General features: G+C 57.4%; 1 protein-coding gene across 7 annotated transcripts in view; it reads right to left on the bottom strand.

Annotated features, from left to right (window-relative positions):
* The window catches only part of PTPRF (protein tyrosine phosphatase receptor type F), an 86,638-nt gene extending 64,169 nt beyond the window's left edge, over positions 1-22,469 (bottom strand). For 4 of the 7 annotated variants that reach the window (XM_082687192.1, XM_082687194.1, XM_082687193.1 and 1 more), the window contains exons 1-3: positions 22,274-22,469; positions 14,856-14,932; positions 7,859-7,994 (exon numbers count right to left, since the gene is read on the bottom strand). In XM_082687192.1, coding sequence (XP_082543318.1) covers positions 7,859-7,949 — 91 coding nt within the window. In that variant the 5' untranslated portion in view covers positions 7,950-7,994; positions 14,856-14,932; positions 22,274-22,469. The remainder of the gene's footprint in view (positions 1-7,858; positions 7,995-14,855; positions 14,933-22,273) is intronic. The other 3 variants (XM_082687196.1, XM_082687197.1, XM_082687198.1) reach the window with 1 other exon arrangement.
* Between the last annotated feature and the right edge of the window lie 713 nt (positions 22,470-23,182).

Raw genomic sequence — 23,182 nt, 5'->3', positions numbered from 1 at the left:
TCTCTCTCGGCCCCCACATAACCAGCAGTCCTGAAAGGCCTAGACATTCCACCTCTTAAGTGTCTCTGGACGTCTTCCCAGGTGAATGCTTTCCTGTAAATCTGCACCCACACCCGCCCCCACTAGCTTGGCTATTGCCTTCTGACACAGCTGGCCTGTACATCTCCCCCAAGGTGGCCACTGGGAGGCGGGGGAGGGGAAGGAAGAAGGGTCCCAGCCACTGTACTGTCCTGCCCACATCACCTCTGTATGCCCACCAGGTCTGAATGGGCACACCTGTCCCTGTGAGCCCCACTCCCAGGGTCACAAGACCAGAGAAACCTGCTTTCATTAAGACATAGCAATGCCTCGTTAATCCTGACAGAGGATCCATTTCCTATTAATCAGGCCAATGAACAGCTCGAGGAAGGCTAATACCGTGAGAAATGACCTTTCAGACCACCTGCTCAGTGCTGATGAGCCCCGGCCTGACCTGACCCCATCCCTGGCACAGAAATGGGTGTGTGCGCCATGATGACACTCTCTCCCTAAAGCACGCACGCTGCACCAAGAACTTCATCTCATTTAGTCCTTCGCTATTGTTATTCCCAGTTTACAGGCTCAGAGAGGTCAAGTCACTTGCCCAAAGTCACCCAGCCAGTGAGGGGCATATCTGAGACTTGACTTCAAGCCTGTATGACTCCAAGACACCTGGGGCAGAAGAGAGGGGCCTTGTGGCAGGGTGTGTGGCATGCTGTGGGGAGCTGGACCAAAGAAGGTGGAGGAGTGAGTGGGAATCGAGGAAGGGGAGGAAAGGGTGCAGGGACCGTGTATAGGCCACTGGCTACAACAGGAAGGTACAGAAAAGACAGTGCCTAGAGGGGATGACGGGTCAAGGGAGGTTTGCATCTTGGTTTCTTTTTTGGTTTCCTAAGACATGAGGGACAACCTTTACATGCTGATGGGAAGGAGGCAGCGGAGAGGGAGAGGTGCTGACCCAGGGTCCAGCGGAAAGAGCCAGGCGCAGTCCCCGAGGAGCGGAGGGATCCGGGGACCACTGGGTCAGCAGTTACAGCTGCAGGTACAGAGAGCAGGAAGGGAGCCACCTTACTGAGCACCCCGGGGCCCAGGGAGGGTTTTATGTAATTTTTAAGCAAGTCACTCGTCTTCTCTGAGCCTCCATTTTCTCATCTGCAAAATGGTGCTAGTGACCCAAGGGTCTGTGCAGACTCTCATTCATATTGTTAGTCTTGAAACAACAACGTGGGTTGTCTTAGCATCTTTGACTGAGATGGAGAGCCGGTGGCTCAGAAGGCTAAGCAACGGACAAGTCACAGTGACGTTGGGGGGTGCTAGGGTTTGACTGGTGTTCTAAATCCTAAGCTCATCTTCTAGCACGAGCACCCAAGGCTCCATGGAGGATGGAAGCTAAGCCCCACCTGACTGCCCTTAGAACTGAGGGCAGGAGGCAGATGGGCCAGAAAAGCCAGGGGCAGCCTTGGTGGGAGCCAGAGTGGCCTGGGGATAACAGAGCCTCTAGAAACTTCAGTTCGCTTCATATTTCCTCTGCACTCTGAAGGAGGCTCCAGACTTTCCCATTCTATGGTGTTCTGCAGAACCTGTCACTGTTTACTGGTCCTTTCAGATGGGTCCTCTCGCAGAGGACTCTGCCCACTCAGGCTCCATGGGCGTGCACCACCCCCACACTCGGTGCAACCCTCCCCCACACTTGAGGACCTGCACACCAGCAGCTTCATGGATCTCAACCTGCAATGCCATCACCTTAGTCCAGATACCACCTTCCCTTGACTGGACACTCCACCAGCCCAACAAGCTGTGTTCCTGTCTCTAGTCTTGTCCCCTCCAGTCTAGTCTCCATTCAGCAGCCAGAGTGAACTGCTTCACTCCTGATTAAAACTGCTATCAAGGGGCACCTGGGTGGCTCAGTAGGTTGAGCCTCTGTCTTCCGCTCAGGTCATGATCTCAGGGTCCTGGGATCGAGCCCCGCACCAGGCTCTCTGCTCAGCGGGGAGCCTTTCTCCTCTCTCTCTCTGCTTGCCTCTCTGCCTATTTGTGATCTCTGTCTGTCAAATACATAAATAAAAATCTTAAAAAAAAAAAAAAACTGCTATCAAAACAAAATTTCAAGTCTTTTCATGGTGGACAGAGCCCTGCCAGGTCTGACCCCAGCCACTGTCCATCATGCCCCCCCTCCCCTGCCCCAGCCCTGGCTTCCCGTACCCTGGATAAACAATGTTCCCTGAGGCCTCAGGGCCTTTGCATAAGCTGTTCCTGCTGTCACAAACCTCTTAGACATCCTCTTTGCCTTCCCGTTCCCAGCTTAAGCATCATTTCCTCAGAAAACCTTCCTTGGTCTCCCTGTCATTGTCTCCTGCTCCATTAGCTCAGTTCCTGGTCTGAAGCTCTCTGGTCACTCCCTCTGCCTCTGTAATAGCACTGCTCCAGCTTATTACATAGTCTGTGTGTGAGGTTATTACTTTTCCTATGTTTGGGGCTAGTATGTGGCTCACAGCTGGTTCCCCACCTAGAACAATATCCCAGGGCAGAACAGACACCATGCCTGCTTTGCTTCCTGCCCTGTCCCCGGTGCCCGACCTAGCTCCTGGCACACAGGGGTGTGGAACAAATGAAGGAGTGACCCAACAAGGGAATGCTTGAGGAGGATGGAGACTGCAGTCCCTTCCACACCAGGGAGACGCCCCTTCCACCAGGGAAAGCAGCGCAGGGTAGAAACCAAACCCTCTTCAGCTCTTGCCTGGACGTGCAGAAACCAGAGGCTGGAACCTGCTGAACTGGAATGGCCGGGAGAGTGCGCCTGGGGGCGGGGCCTCCCCACCAAACAAAGAGCCAGAAGCTGGGGAGGAGAGCCAGGTCCTGGTCACAAGAGAGGAGAGAGCAGGGAGAAGGGAAAAGGCCTGAGCACTGTATGGAGGCTGGACGGGGCCCAAGGCCTGGGGCCACAGAGGAGGCAGAACCCCCTTGGAGGCTGGAGAGGAGCCAGTGACCCGCCCAGCCCACCCACCGGCCAGACTGGCAGCGCCTCCCAAGCCTGGTGCCCAGGGGGCAGACTTCCCCTCCCTCCAGTCTCAGCTTCCCACTCCCACTCCCACCCAGGGTCTCCGCACCCACCTTGCAGCCAAAGCCCAGCTTGTCCTTGTCCCAAAGCCCTGCTGAGCCCTTGCCCTCTTGGTTCCATAGGCCAACTTCTGGGGAGCACACATCTGACCAGGTCTCTCCCCAACTATAATCTCTGTGCTGACTGCAGTCTCCCTTGCTGCCGTCCCCCAGACGCATTCCTGCTAACCTCTCCAGGCTCACCTTCCTTGACTGTTTCCAAACTGAACACCTACCGTGGGCCGAGTACTGTGCCTGGCACACAGCTCAGCCCTGGGGGACTTGCCCCGACAGGGCAGGCCGATGGACATCTCCTTGCCTTTGTGTGCCCTGCCCCTCTCCTGTACCCCACTCCCTGTGGGAGCCTGCCCTGTGTCCGGCAGCACTTGGGGTTCCCATTCCAGCACTGATCACAGCTACACAGACTGACTACCGCCACCGGCATGCCATCAACGTCAGGCCACTTGACCATTCGGCCTTCTGCCAACTCTCAGCTGGTGTTCAGAGAGGGTCTGAAGAACTTCTGACTATCTGTACCCCTCCTGACCCCTTCCTCACTGCATGGAGGTTGGGCGCCATACATCTCTTTGGGCAGAGCTCCCAGAGTATGTCCGGGGACACTCTGTGCAAGCAGGCCACTGAGCCCAGGCATAGTGGGAATGAGTGGCCTCATAAAGGAAGCCAGTGGGCTAGCTTGGGGAGGGGGTGGGCATGCCTCTGGGTGACGGGTGCTCAGCCAGCCAAAGTGGGCCCCCTTGGAGGCTCCTCCACCGGGAGACAGACTGCTATCTCGTGCTTTCCTTGTGGAGTACATACACACACGTGCACATGGGTGTACACGGAAGCAGAAAACAGACACACAGCCACAAGGGAGTGAGGGACAGCGAGGCAGGGGAGGGAGCTCCTGGAGGTGGAGTTCCCAGGCCATGAACGGTCTAATGAGCTGGGGACTCATTAACTCTGGCTCCTATGACTGCTCCCGGCGCTCTCCAGAGGGGATCCTGCTCAGAGACAGCCCTGAGTTCCCAGGGGACACACAGGGAGCCCCGGGTCATGGCCTTGGATCGAGGGACCACACACCAGGTACCAGGTGCCTTGAACATGGGTCCTCAGTTAACCTTTCCAGGTAGGAATGATTACTCTCGTTGTGCAACAGGGAAACAGGCCTAGAGAGAGCAAGCAATTTGCCGGAAGTGCCACAGAGGGCAGAGTCTAGGCAGGCCAGCAGGCCCTACCTACCTGGTGGCCCTGCCTACCACAAGGCTGGCAGGGCAGGGGTAGAACAGGACACACACCCCCTCAGCTACACGGGCCCTTGCCCCCATATTCTACCCCCACCCCGCCCGCAGTGGGGCATCCTGCTCCACGCTCTTAGGATTCCAAGTCCCTGGGCTGTAACCAGGGACCCCGCTCAAAGCTGATCATCTGTGCTGCATCCCTGCCTCTGTCCCACACTGTCTGGGGACAAATGGTTTTCAACCTGTGGCTCTCTCCTGAGCTCCATGGAGAAGCCCAGGGCCGTTCCTTTCCCCAGCCCCGACATCTCACCCCATTAGGCACCAACCCCCCATTAGCAAATGTCCAGTCACCCTTTAGGGTTCCCTTTTTCCAGGAAGCCTCATAGTGCCTCCACCAGGGGCTTAGGTCATGACCTCTGTGCGATGCTGCTCCCCAACAGAGCACAGGCCAGAGACCTCACACTGCGGGGTCCAAAGGCAGGCCTGTGCAGCCACCTGGCACCTGACTTGCACGTTAGGGCAGTAGAGAAACCTCTTCCTGCTCAGGACTGCCTCTAGCCCCACAAGCCGCTTCCCTGAGAAATCACAAAGCCCTGCGCTCGGGGAACTGCCCAAGCCCCGCGTGCCTCGGTCTCCAACTGCGCTGACTCGGCAGCAACGCTGGGGCCTCTGGGCTAACTCCTGGCAGCTGCTTCTCCACCCTCTTCCCTCCGCTCCCTTCAGAGGCCAGGGCTCCCATTCATTTGTCTCGTTAAGAGGCCTATAGAAACACATTTGTCCGCTCCGCGCTTCACTGCTCCGGTCGTCAATTCTCTGGGGGCGCCTGCCCTACCTTTTGCGGCAGCTCCGTCCACGTTTGCCCAGTCACCCCTGCCTAGAAGGCTCCCAAGCCCCTAAGCCTGGCCACGGTGGGAAGGGTACAGCTCCAAAAGCATACACGGCATAGGGTGGTCTGTAAGACAGGGGCCAGGTCCCCACGGCTCCCAGCCTAGGCCGCTCTCCCGTGGCTCTCTGCCTGGGAACAGAGCCCCACTCACCCTACTTCAGCATCTCCAGCTGGTTCCTACCTTCCAGACCCTGGGCTTTGGGTTCTCAGGGGACCAGCATGGAGGTTCTGGGACTCTGCTCCAAATATTGTTCCACTCTGCCTCTCAAGTGGCCCATGACCCAACCTCCAGACTGCTGGAGGAAGGGTACAGGAACTGGTCAGGGAAGAGTATTCCGAGCAGAGGCATCAGGAGGAACAGGGGCCTGGGGAGTGCATGGGCAACAGAGAAGTCAGCACGGCAGGGCGCGGGGTGGGACTCAGGGTGAAGGATGAGGCTGGAAGAAGCTGGAAAATGCAGAGCCTTGAGAAGCACTGAGACCCCTAAGCTTGATCCTGGAGGCAACAGGGGAGGAGAGTGAGGGATTTTTTTTTTTTTTTTAAAGATTTTATTTATTTATTTGACACAGAGAGAGAGAGATCACAGGTAGGCAGAGGCAGGCAGAGACAGGGGGAAGCAGGCTCCCTGCTGAGCAGAGAGCCCGATGCGTGGCTCAATCCCAGGACCCCGAGATCATGACCTGAGCCAAAGGCAGAGGCTTAACCCACTGAGCCACCCAGGCGCCCTGAGTGAGGGATTTTAAACTGAGGGGCAACATAGGCTTTCGTTTTCAACCAGACTCTTACTCTGGAAAGAAGAATGGCTTATGGGGGGAACTGAGGCAGGGAAGCCATGGGGAGGCAACTTTGTGTAAAAACCCAAACAAAAGCTGAGGGTGGCTTGGGTGAAGGCAGTGGAGGGGAAGGGGGATGCATTCCAAAGATGTTTAGAAGTGAGAAACAGAAGCTGGTGATGGATTGGACATAGGGGATGAGACAGGGAGGCAGCCCTGGGGTTCTGACTTGGTTTGGGGGGGTGAGGTGGGGCGGGTGGTGATGCCTTCGCCAGAAGAGTGAACACAGAAAGAGGAACAGGTCTGGGGGGATGAGGGGACGCGTCAGGGCACGTTCGGTCTGCAGGAAGAAGGGAAAGCAGTTAGTCTCCCAGGGTGTGCTGTCTGCAAGGCCAGCTGGGTGTTCCTCCCTTGGCCCTCGACCTCCTGTCCAAAGGCCACGAGACTGTCCAGGGTGAGGTCGGGGAGCAAGGACAGTACTTCAGTGTCCAAGAGCGACTGTCCACACCTGAGTGTTGACAAGCCTTTGCCACCCTGCCAACGTCAGAGCCACACCCAGTGACTTCCACCCCAGCCTGCCCATGTGGGCGCAAGCTCTCCCCAGCAGCCCCAGCCAGGCCTGGAGATCACCCCCTCCCAGACGTGGGCCTGCACCTCAGAACTCCCACTGACCTTCACTGCCCCTTCCCCCAACCCTCAGGGGGAACAGGCTCCCCTTCCCCAGCCCTACTAGCCCCACCAGGGCCCAGCCTCAGAGGACAAAGGGCGGGGTGTCCTGGTCCCACCCCTCTCCAGGATCTGGTCCTGAATAATTAATGAGCCGTTAGAAGAAAAGACCTCCTGGGTGGGGCAAGGAGAGAGATCTGTGCCCAGATACTTGGGAGTTGGGGGGGTGAGGGAAGCCCTATGGCCCGCTGACCCCCAGGTTGGCCCTTGGCCACCTCTGGGCTCCGGACAGGCTGGGAACAGCCCCTTTCCCCGGGGACCTTGGCTCCGACCTCACCCCTCCCAGTCCGTGTGCAGATTGGCTAAATCTGCCCTGTGCTCCGCCTCCCACCAGTAACCAAGCAGTGGTAACCATGGTGACGGGGCGGGCTGCGGCCAGTCTCATAGTGCCAGGCAGGGGGAAGGGCAGCAGGAAAGGGATGAAAGTTCGGAGTTGGATTTGGGCAGGGGACAATCTCACTTACACACACACACACACACACACACACAGCCCAGCTTCCTACTGACCAGGTGCAATCTTCCCCGCATTCCCTAGGCCGAGAGGCTGGGGAAGAGGGCTCCTGCCCCTTGGCCTAGAAGGCAGTGGGAAGGGGAAGGAGGGGCTCAGTGTCCCCACATCTGAACCCCAGGGTCCAGCCCAGGGAAAGGGCTATGGGGCCTCTGGCTTCTGATCACTCCCTGGACCTGTGGACTCCACCAGTGTCCCATTCACACACCTGTGCACATCGCTTGTGTGCCACCCCTCCCATTCCCACTCAACTCGGACACAGCTCACACTGCATCTTCTGGACAGATCTGCAGTGGCAGACACAGTACACGCCTAAGCACGTCACCCGATGACCACATGAATCCTGGACATGTCTCACCCCTGTTCCATAAAATGGGGTCACACTTAGCCATGCCCCACCCTAGAGTGCCTTAAGGTACATGCAGGCATTCCACAGGCCAGTTACTAGGAAGCACAGTGCTGAAGTACTTCTTGGGGGAGGTTCTCTAACAGCAGGGGGCCTAGGGGGGGTGTCTAAGGATCCTGCTTCCTATAGTAGCTGCCCTAGCTGCCCCTTATCCCCCACCCTAGGATCCTGCTAGGAGGAACGCACAGCTTGACGGGTCAGACTTACTGTCACCATGGGCACCTGCCACCAAACCAAGCATCACAAGCGCGGGCACAAGGGGCACCATCATCTTCCCTGGAGCTGGCTCAGGGGCCATCCAGAGCCCCAGCACCAGGGCCGGCCACAGCCCAGAACAATCAACCTGTGATGGAGAGAAGGGCACAGCCAGTTAGCCGGTATCCAGCGAGGCCCCTACCGCCCACCTGTGCCACCTCCTAGCCCCCACTCACCACCCAGACCCCGCTCATCCTCACTGACCATCAAGAGCCCGGTTCCACGACACAGCCCCCTCCTCGACCTCGGATTGTGCGATGACCACCCAGGCTCCTCATGGATCCCCCCACCTCAGTGACCCTAAGGACAACCCAACAGTCACACCATAGGGAGACAGCACAAGAGGCCTTCCGGTCATTCTCTAAACCTGAGTAGGAGGGCAGGGGGCCACTGAGACCAGAGGATGGGCAGGGCTGTTCTGTCCCAGACTGAGTTTCCAACCTGCCTCCATTAGGAGACCCGAATGGCGAAACAGGGTCAGAAGACACAGAGACATACAGACCAAACAAAATAAGACAGAGACAGGGAGCAGTGAGAAGGTAGCAGACCCATCCAGCCAGGGGGACCCATTGTCTCTTCTCGCCCCCGCAGGGAGGGAGGAGTGGGCCAGACCCCGCATGCGGAGGACAGGCCCCAGAGCACAAACTTGTTAACAGCAGACAGAATCCAGGTATCAGAGGCTTGAAGCCAAAGCCACAGCCCGTCCAGGCTCGCCAGGACATGCTCCTGACAAGTCGTAGCTGCCCTGCCTGGCCACCCTCGTCCTACCCAATTCCCATGGCATCTTCCCACTCCAAGAGGAAACCCCAGGGAGGCCCTGGTGTGGATGCGGATAGGGGTGGTGGACCCTCAGATTCCACCCGCACCTCCTCTGCCCCTGCCCTAGTGGCCCAGGGCGGATCCAGCTTCTGGGAGCTGCTTGCTCAGAACCACCTGCCAGCCTGAGCCAGGCACCTGTACACAGGGAAGGCTGTGTCTGGGACTGGTGGAACGCCTCCCAGGCCTTTGCTCCTAGGGTTCCTCCGGCAGGTGTGCCCTCCCAGTCTGCCAGGCACCTGTGTGAAGCCTCAGCACGGCCACAGCACACCGACTACACCGAGGGCACTGCTGTCACTCCACAGCCCTGATGATGCCCCTGCAGGGGGCTTCATGGAATCCACAACAGCTCCCACCAGCACTGCTCACAGTTCACTCTGAGCAGGCGGCTGGCACACGAGAAGCCCCTTGATAATGCTCTGAAAGCACAGCAGGATGCAGAGGGGCCGGGGTGATGACGAACACCCCCGGGCACCCCACAGTGGTCCCAGGGACTCTGGGGGGAGAGTCTAAGTTAAACTCAGTTCCCAGCTGGCCCACAGTGGGAGGAGGATTCACAAGGAAGTGCCGGGGCCGGGCTCGAAGACGGCTCTGCTCCCCGGAACTCGAACTCTTTTCTCAACGGGGACAGTCAGAGGTCAGAAGACTGGAGGGCGGTAGGTAAGCAGAGGTGCTAAGACAAAACAGGCAGGGCTGGGAAGTGGGGTCGGGGCTGAGCACAGAGGGCAAAGTGCGGGAGATGTCCTTTGTCCCAAGAGCTGGCTACTAGCCTTAGACAGCAACTACGAAGCAAAGGCAAAAGAGCTGAAGGGGCACAGTGGGCATCCGGTCCCATTTACACCATGCCTAGGGTTCCCCTCAGGGATCGCAAAGTTCTGGTGGTGGAGACCAGGAGAGAGGGGGTCCCCATCATGATGCCTGGTACAGCTGGTCTGGGACAGAGGTCCCACTGAGCTTGGATGCCACAGTGCTGGGGTGAAGCCATGGCACCAAGAATAGAATTCAAGTTCTAAGGCAGACATACAGCAGCGAACTGGCCAGGCTGTGGCCCCCTGACACGTCATCCTGTCGTCCCTGGTACAGACACCATGGATTTACAGCTCAGGGGTGGGTTGCTGCACCAAAGACGGGGCAGAGGGGGCTAGTCCCAGTATCACAGTGTGCAACGATAGCATATTCACAGAGAGGCTTGGAGCCCCCTCCCTGGGGCAGACCCCATGGGGGTGGAAGCCACAGGAACTCACAACATGGGGGCAGATCTCCCTGGTATGAACTAAAGGTGACAAAGGTACAAAGAAGGGAGATCATGGAGGCACAAGCGCACAGCCCGGCAAACAGGGCATGGAACGCCCCAGCACGCGTCTCATGGCGGCGTATCCCTGTCTGGCTATGGGAATCAGATCCCTAAACTCTTGGGTGGGCACATTGTGGAGGTGCGGCTGTCCAATCCAGACATCAGAGGAGAGTAGACAGAAGGTGCAGACATCCTGGGGGTGGAGCTACCTGACAGACATTACAGGGGCGGGAGTCCCCAGGACAGCCATCAAGGGGGCCTAACTCCAGAACAGAGGTCCTGTGGTGCAGTCTAGAATATGATTCTGGCCATGGGTGTCAAAAGAATTGGGGCCCCTGATAAGCCCCTCCCCAGTGTGAGAAAGACAAGTGACACTGACTTGGGGACTCCAAGGGCCCTTGTGTATCTAAGTTGGGGATATTAGCACACTATCCAGATACACAAAGCAGGACAGACGAAGGTAGAGAAGTTGAAAACAAAGACATTCCCTCTCCAAAGAGCTTCTCCCAGAGGTCCGTGGACATAAGGACACAGCTACCCAGAGACTGGAAACACTGGGAACACACGGGCAAAGACACATTCTCAGAGGACTGCTGCAGCAACCATACTGCCATCTAAGCCAGGGGTTCTCGGGTCACCAGTTCCTAGCGAGAGCGAGCTGCTGCCCACCTCCGACTCTGGAAATGCAGCCGGCCCCCAGCCCCGGGGCCCCCCTCCTCCAAGTCCTGGATGCCTGGGCCTCACCTTAGTCTAGACCTTGGCCCTGTCCCCACCCCAGAGTGCTCCAGGTCACCTGTGGGGAGAAGGTGGGAAAGGAGCAGGGAGGTGAGGCTGATGCTAACCCTGCTGGGGTCGCCGAGCACCCTCTGAATCCAGTGCGACAGTGTTAAGAGCCAAGTGTCCACTCCCCGCAGCATGGCTGGCTGAGTCTGTTTCTCACAACTGAGACGAGAACAAGGCCTGAGCTCTTGACATTAACGAAGGCTCGTCTCTGAAATGCACTGTGGCCCACTGGTCCTACCAACTGACATACTGGGGCAGGAAAACAGCCCCCTACCGTCTGACATTATAGGAATATAGTTGGGTATAATTTTTCTACATTCAGAATGGTTTGGATACATCCTTCCTTTGCTACGTCAGTGTAAGGCTGGCAAATGCCCTTTCTTGGGAAGAACTGTCCTTTATTCTCAAATTGTGTTTTGGTGTTAAAATGTCCTTTCTGGTGTGCAATAAGTATGGTAGCAGATAGCAGTATTTTCTATAACATCTTTACCTGGCCAAATAAAAAATTGCCATTCCCGTGTCTGAGCCCCAAGTACTTCTGGAAAGTGTACTGGTTTGCAAAATCAAAGACCCTGCGAATCACTGCTCTGAAGAAAAAGGAAGGGGCAGGCACCACACCAAGCCACAAGACTCAAATAAGTATGTAACACAGTATGTATGTAACACAGAGGCCATGTCACCTCCAGGCAGCCCGACCTAAGCAGCCCTGTCAGCCTCAATGGGTCCCCCCAGCCCTGAGAGACCATGTTACGCCAGAGACAACAGTGGTGGGGGGTATCCCTGGCTGGAGAACAGCTGGGATCATTCTGAGTCCTCTTCATGAATATGCAAACACAGATTGATTTGTTTCCCTTGGGCACGTGTTATTATTCACAAATATTAATTAGTCTCCAAATACCACCTGTTCCTATGGCTCCCTACCCCCAGAGCAGGACCCTGGCTCCCTGGAGGCTGGGGCCCCAAAATGGACATCAACAGGAGGAGGGGTCCCCAGGGCCCCCGAAGGGAGAGACCAATGCTTGGGTAAGAGAAGCCCGAGGGCAGGGAGGGCAGGGAGAGCCAGGAGCCGCTCACGTTCAAAGCCGCGGGCAGCTAACCGAGCCCTTTTGTCATGTCCTGGACAGTTCACTGCGTGGCATTGCAGCAGCGGCCGCGGAGGCGGAAACAGGCCTTGTTACACTTGGGAAGGAAAACCAACATGTTTCCAACTCTCACCAAACCGACCGCGGGATTATGACGGGAATAAATCAGCCTCAGCCTCGACCCCAACCCTGGGGAAGGCGGCAGGCAGCAGTAGGCAGCTTCCCTCAGCCGGCCAGGTGGCCAAAGTCTGTAAGCATAGCTTGTAACAGCCGGCCCACTCTCCCACAGTGGGGCCCCCTACCCTCTTATAGCCCTGGGCTCCTTGGGCTCCCTGGGGAATGGAGGGGGAACTTAGGAAGTGCATCCCAGAGCCTCTGCAAGCGGCATGAGGTCCAGCAGAGGCACCTGCCTACAGCTATAGCCCCACCAAGCCACCAGCCCTCTGGCACCCTCCCTCAGGCAGCAGAACCTCCCTGGGGTGAGTGCTCCCCAGCACCTCCAGGCCTCAGCACCTGCTGATCCCCCTACCGGGAGGAACGCCCTTCTCCTGCCCCCAGCCACGCGCTTACCCCTCAAAACTCAGCTCGAATGACGCATCCCTATGAATCCCCCAAGTGACCCTCCCAAGTTTAGTGAAGGCAGCAAGAGGTGGTGTTGACCAGGGATCCTTTTCCTTTTAAAGATTTTATTTATTTATTGACAGAGAGAGAGAGCACAAGCAGGGGAGGAGGCAGGGAGAGGGAGAAGCAGGCTCCCCGCTGAGTAAGGAGCCCGATGTGGGGCTCGATCCCAGGACCCTGAGATCATGACCTGAGCTAAACGACTGAACCACCCAGGCGCCCCAGAACGGGGGTTCTCAATCCAAGGTGATTCTGTAGCTGCCCCCAACCCCCGTGTGACTAACGGGCAATGTGTGGAGACATATTTTACTACCAAGCCTGGAGGTGAGGGGCAAGTGCTACCAGCAACTAGCAGGCAGAAACAAGGCATGCTGCCAGATACCCTACAGTAATAGGCCAGCCCCCTGCAACAAAGAATTATCTGGTCCAAAATGTTGGTACTATTGAGGTTGAAAAACCCTGGTATAGACAGCAAGATCCTTTGCTGACGTAGGCCAGGGCCTACTCCAGAAGCCAGTGAGCACCTTGGGCCCTCCGCTCAAAGACATCCCAGTCTGGCTTAACTCTTCTATCCATTGTCCCCGGGCCTCAGGATCGTAGAGCATGTCCCACTCCCTCTCAAAGTCAGCCTTGCCTCTGGAAGCCAGGACTTACAGGACATCCTCCACACCCCTCCACACAGGCCATCAGTAAGTGGCCTCCCTACAAGACAGAGAACTCTACTCTCAGGCACCTTTTTTGCTGCGAATGGGGCTCCCAGGTAGGTCAGACCCAACATCTGAGGATGGACAGGTGAAGAGACACATGCCTCCCCATCCGGCCTTTCCCACCTGTGACACAGCCTTCCTGCTGCACCCTCCACCTTATCCCAATGCCCACTTCGTCATGCATAGGACCTGGCCCCTAGCAGATCCCCAATACATGCTCATTCCCTTTCTCTGCTTAGGCCAGACCCATCTCTCATGACCCCTCTGATCCGCTGACTATGCAGAACTATTCAGTGGGCCCTGCTGGGCCCTGAACAACACAGCCAAGGGCTGGGCCTTCCAGGAGCTTAGGGAAAATGGCCCAACCAGAACTCATCCTCCCCAGAACCATCCCCACCCCCTGGTCCCCTTCTAAGTGACAGGCACTACCACATACCTGGTCCCCCAAGCCAGTCAGTCCTCCTCAAATTCTCCTTTTTCCTCTCCCCACACAACCAACTGGGCAGTAAGTCAGAATCTGCACTGCCCGGGGCACCTGGGTGGCTCAGCTGGTTAGGTGCCTGCCTTCAGCTCAGGTCATGATCCCAGGGTCCCGGGATCGCGCCCCACATCGGGCTCCCCACTCAGCGGGAAGCCTGTTTCTCCCTTTCCTACTCCCCCTGCTTGTGCTCTCTCTCTTGCTGTGTCTCCTTCCGTCAAATAAATAAAATCTTTAAAGAAAAAAATACAAAGAATCTGCACTGCTCTACTGCTCTTCTCCAACCACCACATGCCAGTGAGACCCCAGGAGCGTGGCCCTCTTCAGGGGGCTTCCTCCCTCAGCTTGCTCCCGTCCACCCTGCCCACAAACAGGCTCCCTCACCCCAGCTTATAAGAACGTGAAGGCAGTCATGGCCCTCCAGCACATTCTGCTGCTTGATTCCTTAGCAGATGCACGGACAGTGTTTCAGGACTGAATGGGTGGGCAAGCGGAGAGACGGACGCACGGCTGATGCTTCTCCACGCATGGACCTTCAATGTCTCCGTACCACCCACAGGAAAAAGTCTAGAGTCTTTATTTAGCTGGACACCCAAGGCTCACCACGCTCTATCTCCAACCCCAACCCACCTGCTCTGTGCTTCCCGCAGAAAGGCAGTGAGAGAAGTGAAAGAGACAGGGAAGGAAGTGCCCGGATCTCGGGAGTGCCTTGCTCTCTCTACCACAGCCTCCAGTTGACGGGAACAAATGGAGAAGCAGACAGATACCAGTGTTAAGTCCCAGAACGTCACCCAGAAGCCTATTTCACACCTACAGCAGCTGACGAGCTGGATATCACTCCCCACCCACCTCCATCAAGCATTCTGGCCAGAAACCCAGGCATCACCCTTCACACCTCCCCTCCCCGCTCATGTGCCACATTCAGCCCTTCGCCATGTCCCATCTCGTCCATGTCCCTATATGGCACTCACGTCCCTTCTCTCCACCTCCATCACCACCTCCCTGGTCTTTCAGCATCCCTCAGCCGTGTGCACCCCGGACCGTGTCATGTACCCAGTGGCAACTCTTCCACGGCTCCCCGCCAGCCTGCATCACAGTCCCAGCCACTCAGCCTGGCCACAGGACCCCTCTGTGACCCCACTCCTGCCACCTTTTGGGGCACACTCACCAGGTCTCTGCTTGCTCACGTCAGTCACTCTTGGACAACCAGCACTGAGGGGAGGGTACCAGGGTCTCCGCTCCTTCCTGGAGAGAGAGGAAAGCACGAGAAAACACCAAGAATGTCAGCACAGCAGAGTAGATAGTGACACAGAAAGACATTCAAAATCTGTTGGTGGGGGAAAAAAAAATAGGTTTTGAAACTATTCATGCAGGACATTCCCCATTCAGTAAAAATGCCCATCGTCTCTACTCGCTCACTCACTCTTTTCAAGACTCCTGAGCATCTACTATGTGCTGGGCTTTCTTCCAGGTACCCAAGTATGCTGCAAGCAACACGCAGACTAAGCCCCCATCAATCCTGCAGCTAGCCCCCCAGCGAGCCCCCCCCAGTTAGACCCCTCTGGGACCCTTCCAGCAGAGCAGAGGCCCCTCCCACCTTTGTGCCCCACTGCCAGGCAACCACAAGAACCTCCTCTTCTGATCCTCAAATGTGCCCTATTTTGTGCAGTCTCCAGCCCTGTCAGTGCCCGAAACACGCTGCCCAAATGCCTCTGCCAAGCACCCCGTGGATTGCGGAGCCAATGGCACTTCCTCAGGGAGATCTTCTGTGGTGTCCCAGACTACACGCTTGGACTTTGCCTAGGAGTAGTGGCCACAAAAGTCACCAATTTTTTTTAAACTTATAAAAAAGATTTTAAGGGCGCCCAGGTGGCTCAGTGGGTTGGGCCTCTGCCTTTGGCTCAGGTCATGATCTCAGGGTCCTGGGACTTGGTCCCGCATCGGGCTCTCTGCTCAGCAGGGAGCCTGCATCTCCCTCCTCTGCCTGCCTCTCTGCCCACTTGTGATCTCTCTGTCTGTCTGTCAAATAAACAAAATCTTAAAAAAAAAAAAAAAAAAGATTTTGGGGCACCTGGGTGGCTCAGTGGGTTAAAGCCTCTGCCTTCAGCTCAGGTCATGATCCCAGGGTCCTGGGATCGAGCCCTGCATCGGGCTCTCTGCTCAGCGGGGAGCCTGCTTCCTCCTCTCTCTCTGCCTGCCTCTCTGCCTACTTGTGATCTGTCTGTCAAACAAATAAATAAAAATCTTAAAAAAAAAAAAAAAGATTTTATTTATTTGAGAGAAAGAAAAACAGAGAGCACACAAGCTGGGGCAGCAGCAGAGGGACAGGGAGAAGCAGGCACCCCGCCAAGCAGGGAGCCTGACGTGGGTTTCGATCCCAGGACCTCAGGATCATGACCAGTTAGGCAGATGCTTAACTGACTGAGCTGCCCAGGCACCCCGCGAATTTCTTTTTTTTTTATACAATTGCTGAGTGGTGGCCGAGTCACGACCACAAGCTGGGCATGTGCCCAGCTCAGTTCCGTGTCCCCAGCCCCCAGCAGAGAACAGGCACGTAGTAGGTGCTCCCCCAGGATATGCTAAATGAGTGGATGAATACATGAATGAGCGCACAGAGAATACCCCAGCTCGGAAGAACCACACCAGCATACGCGCAGCCCTCAAAGAAGCTTCAGCAGCAATATTTATTTTTGACATTCTGCTTCTCTATAATTTTTTAAAATGAAGGTATGCCCCTGGATGCCTCCTCCGTTGGCACACACACAGCCACACAGCCTGGCTCTTCCCTCCAGAAGCGTGGGCGCCAGCCCAGGTGGGGGTGGGGGGTCGGACATGCCCACACAGTCTTGTCACCACCTCGCCACCGCTCAGTGACTTGGCGCCACGGGGCCCACTTGGAACACAGCAATTGCCCCATGCCTTCTCCCAAAACAGACACTCAGGGATGGGGGTCAGAGGGTGGCCTCGCCAACAACACCCAGCCAGCCTCCCGCACCTGGGAACTGTCCTCCCTTGAGACTGACCGCCTTTGCCACCACGGAGAATGTCCTCACGGATGGAAAGGCCATCATAAAGGACCACGACGGGCCTCACCAACCCACCACCGTCCCGGGCGGACCCTGTAGCTCACCCCCTCTTGGGCCGCCGTTGGCCCCTGCCCCTGCCCGAACCAATAGCCCTGACCCTCAGAAGGGCTGTGCACCTCCCTCCCCAGGTCCACTGAGTTTCTACAGCGTTCCCTGTGGCCGCTGCTCCCAGCACATAGGCTGCTAGGCAGGTCTGGCCAGACAAACCAGCTTCCACGTCCTAGACTCAAAGGCTGGTTTGTCTGGGGACACCCGCCGGGGCCTCATGCTGCCAGATGTGGACTGTTGGCTCCTCCATTGCTCAGGGACCCAGGGGCAGAGGGATAGAGTCTGAGGCAGGGAATGGGGAGGGTCCCCTAAGCCAGTTGGCACTAGGGGCATGGACCTAAACTGACCAGGAGTCACACCTGGGAGAGGTATATGTTCAAAATGGCCCAGAGGTGGGTGGGTCAGAGAACAGATAAAACTTTGCATTGGGGAAGACCTTAAAGCACACAGAAGGGCAGGATTCTGGAACAGCCAGAACAGTACCTGGTACCACACCAGTCCAGGATCAAAGGGGCCCCAAAACAGCCTGGACAGGCAATCAGAATCACGCAGCAGCTCCCAGAACCACGCTACACTTATCCTGGGACAAAGCCAGAACAATCAGGACCACCAGATACACCCAGAAGGCCAACTGGAGAGCTCCTCAGAAAGGGCCTAACTGGTACCGAACCCAAGTCTGGAATTCCTCGTTGGCCCCCAGAAAGGCCTCGGAAGTGCGGAGGTGGGCGGCAACGATCAGGATCAGGTAAGAGGCCTTGGCACCCACCCACAGCTGGCCCCCAGGAGGGCTCTCGGGCATGTGCCACACCTGGATGCCTGCCTGGCAGCAGGACCAGAAATGCTGTGGCCCCTCCAGAGCAGTGCCCAGGCAGGTCCTGTGGCTACACCGGAGACGGTCCCCAGAAGCAGCAGCCAAAACACTGCTGAGCAGCAAACGCCCCTGTTCTCAGATCTGGAGGTGAGGGACACGTAGAGACCTGCGCATCCAGACCTCAGACGCACCTCATCAGACACCCAACGCCTGGGTGGGGAGGGGGGAAGTGGGGATGGGGCACACTGAGGCCTCCAGTCTCACTCCAGACCACCAGAAGGACAAACACACCCTAGCAATACACACGCTCCCACGGACGACAACGAAGGCAGGCAGCTGGGGGCCAGACGCTCTCCTGGTTGAGCTCCCCCAACCCACGAACCTCACTTCAGGACGGCAAATACTTTAGGAGAGCGGGTGCCCTCACCTTAACACGGTATTGATTTAAAGGCAACCCCTCGCCAGCCCTCACCCCATGCGTCTGAGGAACGTGGGTCTGTACCACCTCTGCTGATGGTTACCAGAAGGACTGCCTGTTAATACCATTGAGTTATCGTGTTCGCTAGAGGCCGGGCCCTGTTCTAAGCACCTCTTGCATACCCAACCTTAATCCTCACCACAACCCCACCGGGCTCGGAACTATCTCATACGCCACCTGACAAAGGAGAAAACGGACTCAGAGACTTAAGCAACTTGCTCGGGGTCACACTGCTAGTCAGCGGAGGGGTGCCTCAGCAGTCCGGAACCAGAGCCTGCCCTAGCCACTGACAAGCACAGCCCAGCACTCTCTGAGAGACATCTCTGCCCTTCCTCTGCCCAGGTTTCTCTCACAAACTCCAGAGCCCCCTCCTGGATGTCTCCCCTGCCCACAAAGGAACTCAAATGTCCCAAGCATGTCAAAGACATCGTGTCCAACCATGACCTCAAGTTCATTATCTCCCCCCACCCCCCAGTCTACCTCTCCTCCCCATCCCCAGCTCAGTGACGTTGCAGGGCATAAAGGCCCCACCCAGTCACTCTCAGGAACCTGGACCCCTACATCTTCCTTCCCCTCTTCTACCTCTATGTCCAATAGATTGTTCTGTCCTGATAAATGTGCCTTCTTTTTTTTTTTTTTTTTTTAAATTTTATCTATTTATTTGAGAGAGAGGAGGTGAGAGAGAGCATGAGCGAGGAGAAGGTCAGAGGGAGAAGCAGACTCCCCGTGAAGCTGGGAGCCCGATGTGGACCTCGATCCCGGGACTCCAGGATCATGACCTGAGCCGAAAGCAGTCATCCAACCAACTGAGCCACCCAGGCGTCCTAAATGTGCCTTCTTGATGGCTCCATGCTACTGCCCTATCCAAGCCACCATCACTTCTCACTCGCACCCTCCTCACCGGGCATTCTGGGTCCATCCACTTCCCATAGCCACGGAATCCTCTTCTGGAAACGTCAGTATGATCCTAGCACATTCCACGGCCCCAGCCCAAGCTTTACGTTTTCGGCGTCTCCCTTCCATGTTCTCAGAATAAAGTTACAACTACTTACAAGACATTAAAGGCCCTCTGGGATCTGCTATACCTTAGAATTCCTCAAGACCTCTGAGTCTTCACTCACACTATATTCTCTGCCTGGAGAGCTCTTTGTCCAGCTGGAAAACTCCTGTTCGTTCCTCAAAACCCACTTCAGATAGCCCCTTCTCAGTCTCTTCTGGAACTCATCTGACTTTGACCCTTAAACTCCCCAACCTTGTGACTTCAGCTCGGGACAGCAGCTGCTTCAGATGAGCTGATGCTGAGCTCAACCTCGGCAGTTCCTTTGGGGAGGGCTGCCTCTTCCATACAGCAGTCCTAGCAGTCCTAGCTAGTCCCCTAGGAAGCAGGGCAGCCTGGCTGAAAGTGCCTAGCCCAGTGTCTGGCACACAGTCGGCAATCAATAAGAGGTTAGTGAATTGCTCTGCATTCCCATGATGCAATCTGTTCCCCCAGGGACCATGAGCTTCTCAAGGGCAGGGCCCTAGCTGCAAGCTTGGCCCAAGCACACAACAGTGTCAGTCACACAAGGCGGGCCAGCCATTGTTGATTATGCATTGCCATACAGTCCCTTGGATTCTCACAATGGCCTGGGGACCCGGTCAGGGTCGGATTAGCTGTCCCATTTCACAGGGGGTGAAACTGAGGTGTAGGGAAGAACAAGCTGGAAAGTGGAGAAGCTAGGACATATGTCACAGTCTCCATCAAAGAGGCCTGGGTCCCCTACACTGAACTCCTACTAGTCAGGGCTGATGGGAGAGAGTGGAGAGATCACAAACTGCCAGGGCCTGCATTTTGCTGCATATCAACCCAATTCCCCAGAAAAGCTTTCCAGCCCATCTACTCTTACTGTAGCCATTTCCCTCCAACTGCTTCAACAGCCTCCAAATCAACGCCCCAGACACCACCCCCATGCTCACAGTGTGAACAAGGGAGAACAGAGGAGGCCAGGAGCTGCAGGAGGAAGGACAAGGAGGAAGGAAGGAATCATATGAAAGCGATTTCCTTGTTAAAGAAAAGAAAGAGGAAAGAGAACAACTGGGGAGAAAAACAAACCTGCAGGCACATTTCAGATCATAAGAGGGAAACTGAGCCAGCCAAAATGTACAAGAAAGTGTGTGCAGGGGAGTGTGCTAGACTAGTCTGTGAGCGCGCACACACCCTTCCCCGGGCTGTGCGAAGGGGTGCTGTGAGGGCACAAGTGAGCACACGGAGCGGAGCATGGGCATGTGAGATACCTGCGCTCCAGGGGCTGGGCAGGCCCCAGTGTGCAAGAGTGAGGGCAAGAAGGCAAGGGGTGGGGAGGGAAGCTGAGTGCGGGAATGAAGGGGTGTGTGTGTGTGTGTGTGTGTGTTTGAGAGAGAGAGAGAGAGAGAGAGAGAGACTGTGTGGCCTGTGCCTGGGGCTGCGGATGTTGGAGGCTGTGCTTAGGGAGTTACACCTGCTCCTTCTTGAAGCCCTAGGCTCATTCATATAATCAGTGGAAAAACAGGGATTTTCTTGCTCCCTGAAGCAAGAGTTAATAAGGTGCCAAGCATAGAATTTTCTGCGATTTCCTCTCAGAACCCTCCTCTGGATCCCATCAGATCTCTCATGCCTTCCAAAGGATCTCTCAGCAGATCCCTTCCCAGGGGATCCCTCACCATTGAGGATCCCCTGGAAAGATCCTCCTGGATCCTTTCCTAGGCCTTCCACCCCAGTGCACTTTCCTGGATTTTCTGGCCGATTGCGCACCAGGTCACTCTGGATCCCTGCCCTTGTCTCTTCAGGAACCAAAGCGGAGCCTTCATCACCAACACTCAGCAGTCCAGCCTCGCAGGCTCTGCCTGGCCGCCCTCAGGGGAATCCAGAGACTCCCCTCCCTTCCAGTTCACAGCTCAGGTACCGGGCTCCTACCGCCCAATCTGCTCCACCTTGGGGGGCCCTGCACTGCGCGGTTTGGGGGGGGGTTGTGGAAATGGGGAGAAAGGCGAGCCCCTCCCCCACCCCGGGGTGGAAGAACCAGAGAGGCGGCATTCCAGAGAAATGAGGAGGGGGCCTAGCAGAGCGCGCGGGCAGAGATCCTGGTCAGTGGGAGACAGAGACATCGAAAAGCCAGTATAGACGAGAGAGAGAGAGACAGAGACAGAGAGAGAGAGAGACACTCAGAGATGGGGAGGAAGAACAGAGAGACGCGGGGAGGGAGAACAGAGAGACGCGGGGAGGGAGCCACACACAGCGGGAGAAACCCTGGGGCTGCGGGGGGTGAGTCTGGGAGGCAGTGACACAGGGAGACAGAGATACAGAGACACTGAAGGGCACCGAGGCCGAGACACCGAGGAAAGCAGAAGCTGAGCCTGAAACGTGGGCACAGCGATGAGGACCGGGGCACACCGGGACGGGACGGGACGGGACGGGACGCAGGGCGGCGACTGAGTGAACTTTCCGGAGCGGGTCCGAGTGGACACGTCCTCCCGGGACAGGTCGCTCTGGGGCCTTCAGGTCTTCGCGCCAGGGTGGGGGTGGGCACAGCCCGCCCGGGCCCCTCCCCTAACCGCGCCGGCGACCGAGGCGGGTGGGGGGCTCCAAACTCGCGCCCGGCGCACCCCGGGCCCGCACGTGCGCCGGGGCCGCGAGCGAGACGGGGGCGCGTCGGCTGCGGCTCCCCCGCCGGCTGGGAGGGGGCGCCTGTGCGGCGGGGGCGGGGGCGCGGCCTGGACCCGCCCGGGGCTGGGGTGGCGGTGGGAGGTGGAGGGCCGCCCCCGGAGCGCGGCCGCGCCGCAGGGGGGAGACGAGGCGGGCCCGAGGACGCCGAGCACAAATGCAAAGGGAAACTTTGCACTGGGGGGCGCGGGCTGCGGCTCAGGTGCGGCGCGGAGGGCGGGGAGAAGGGGGGCGGCGAGGGGCGGCGAGGAGCTAGCCAGGCGGTGGCGGGGTGGGGGGGCGTCTGCCGCGGGGTAAGCGCGGGGAGGAGCCGCCAGGCTCGGCTTGGGGGGGGCCCAGCCGAGGCTGCGGGCGCGGCAGGTGGGGGCGCGGCCCGGCCTAAGCGGCGCCTCTAGCCCGGCTCGGAAGACGCGGGGAGGGGGCGGCCAGAGCCGGGAAGGAACCGACGCGGAGGGGACTGGAGGGGGGCCCGGGGGTCACTCACCGCCTATCCAGGGGCCGTCGGTCCGCATGTCCCCCCCCCAAGCCGCTGGGGCCGCTGCTCCCGCTGCTCTTCTTCTGCCGCCGCCGCCGCCGCCGGGTCCCACTCCCGCCACCGCCACCCAAGCCGGAGCCGGAGCCCGAGCCGGAGCCGGAGCCGGAGCCGCCGCCTCTGCCGCCGCCGCCACCGCTCCCGCCGCTCCCGCGCCAGCTCCAGCCGCGCGCCCCCGCTCGCGCCCGCGCCCGCGCCCCTGCCCCTGCCGTGCGCGTCCCCGGCGCCGCCCCTCCCCTCGTGCACTCTCACTCGCCGAGCGGAGGAGCCGCGTAGGCCCAGCGAGGCCACAACCCAGCCCTGAGTCTAAACCGACTGGAGCTCCAATATTGGACCAGAACCCCAGTAACGAGCATGGACAGATCCAAACCCCCACAAGAAGTCCAGATCCTATTAGTGGTTCCCACTCATAATACGAACCTCATAACTACTCTAGGACCACATTTCCTCCGTCTACAAATTTGCACCTGATAGTGAGCCCAGACACAATATGGAGTCCAAACTCCTAAATCTGCCCCCGCAGTGGCACAAGTAGTCATTTTAATTTGCACCCCATATTGACCCCAAATACCAGTTCTGAGTCTTAAACCCCTTTATCATCTCTACCCGCCTAAACTTGATTGTGACACCAGCACCAACTCTGGCCTTTAAATGGACCCCAGCACTAATGTTGATCCCCAGATCCCTACATGGACCTTAAAGTACAACAGCTACCTTGCTATGGACCCCAGTACTCTCTTCTGCACCCAAGACTTACATAAAACCCCAGTAGTCTCTTCTGAACCCCAAAACTTATACAAAACTTACATACCTACATAAAACTCTGAGTCCCAGGTCAACACCAATACTTTCTGCCTTGGG

This window comes from Mustela nivalis (genome assembly GCF_964662115.1).
Source record: "Mustela nivalis genome assembly, chromosome: 10".
Lineage (NCBI taxonomy): Eukaryota > Metazoa > Chordata > Mammalia > Carnivora > Mustelidae > Mustela > Mustela nivalis.
This window is presented reverse-complemented; position numbering and strand designations above follow the sequence as displayed.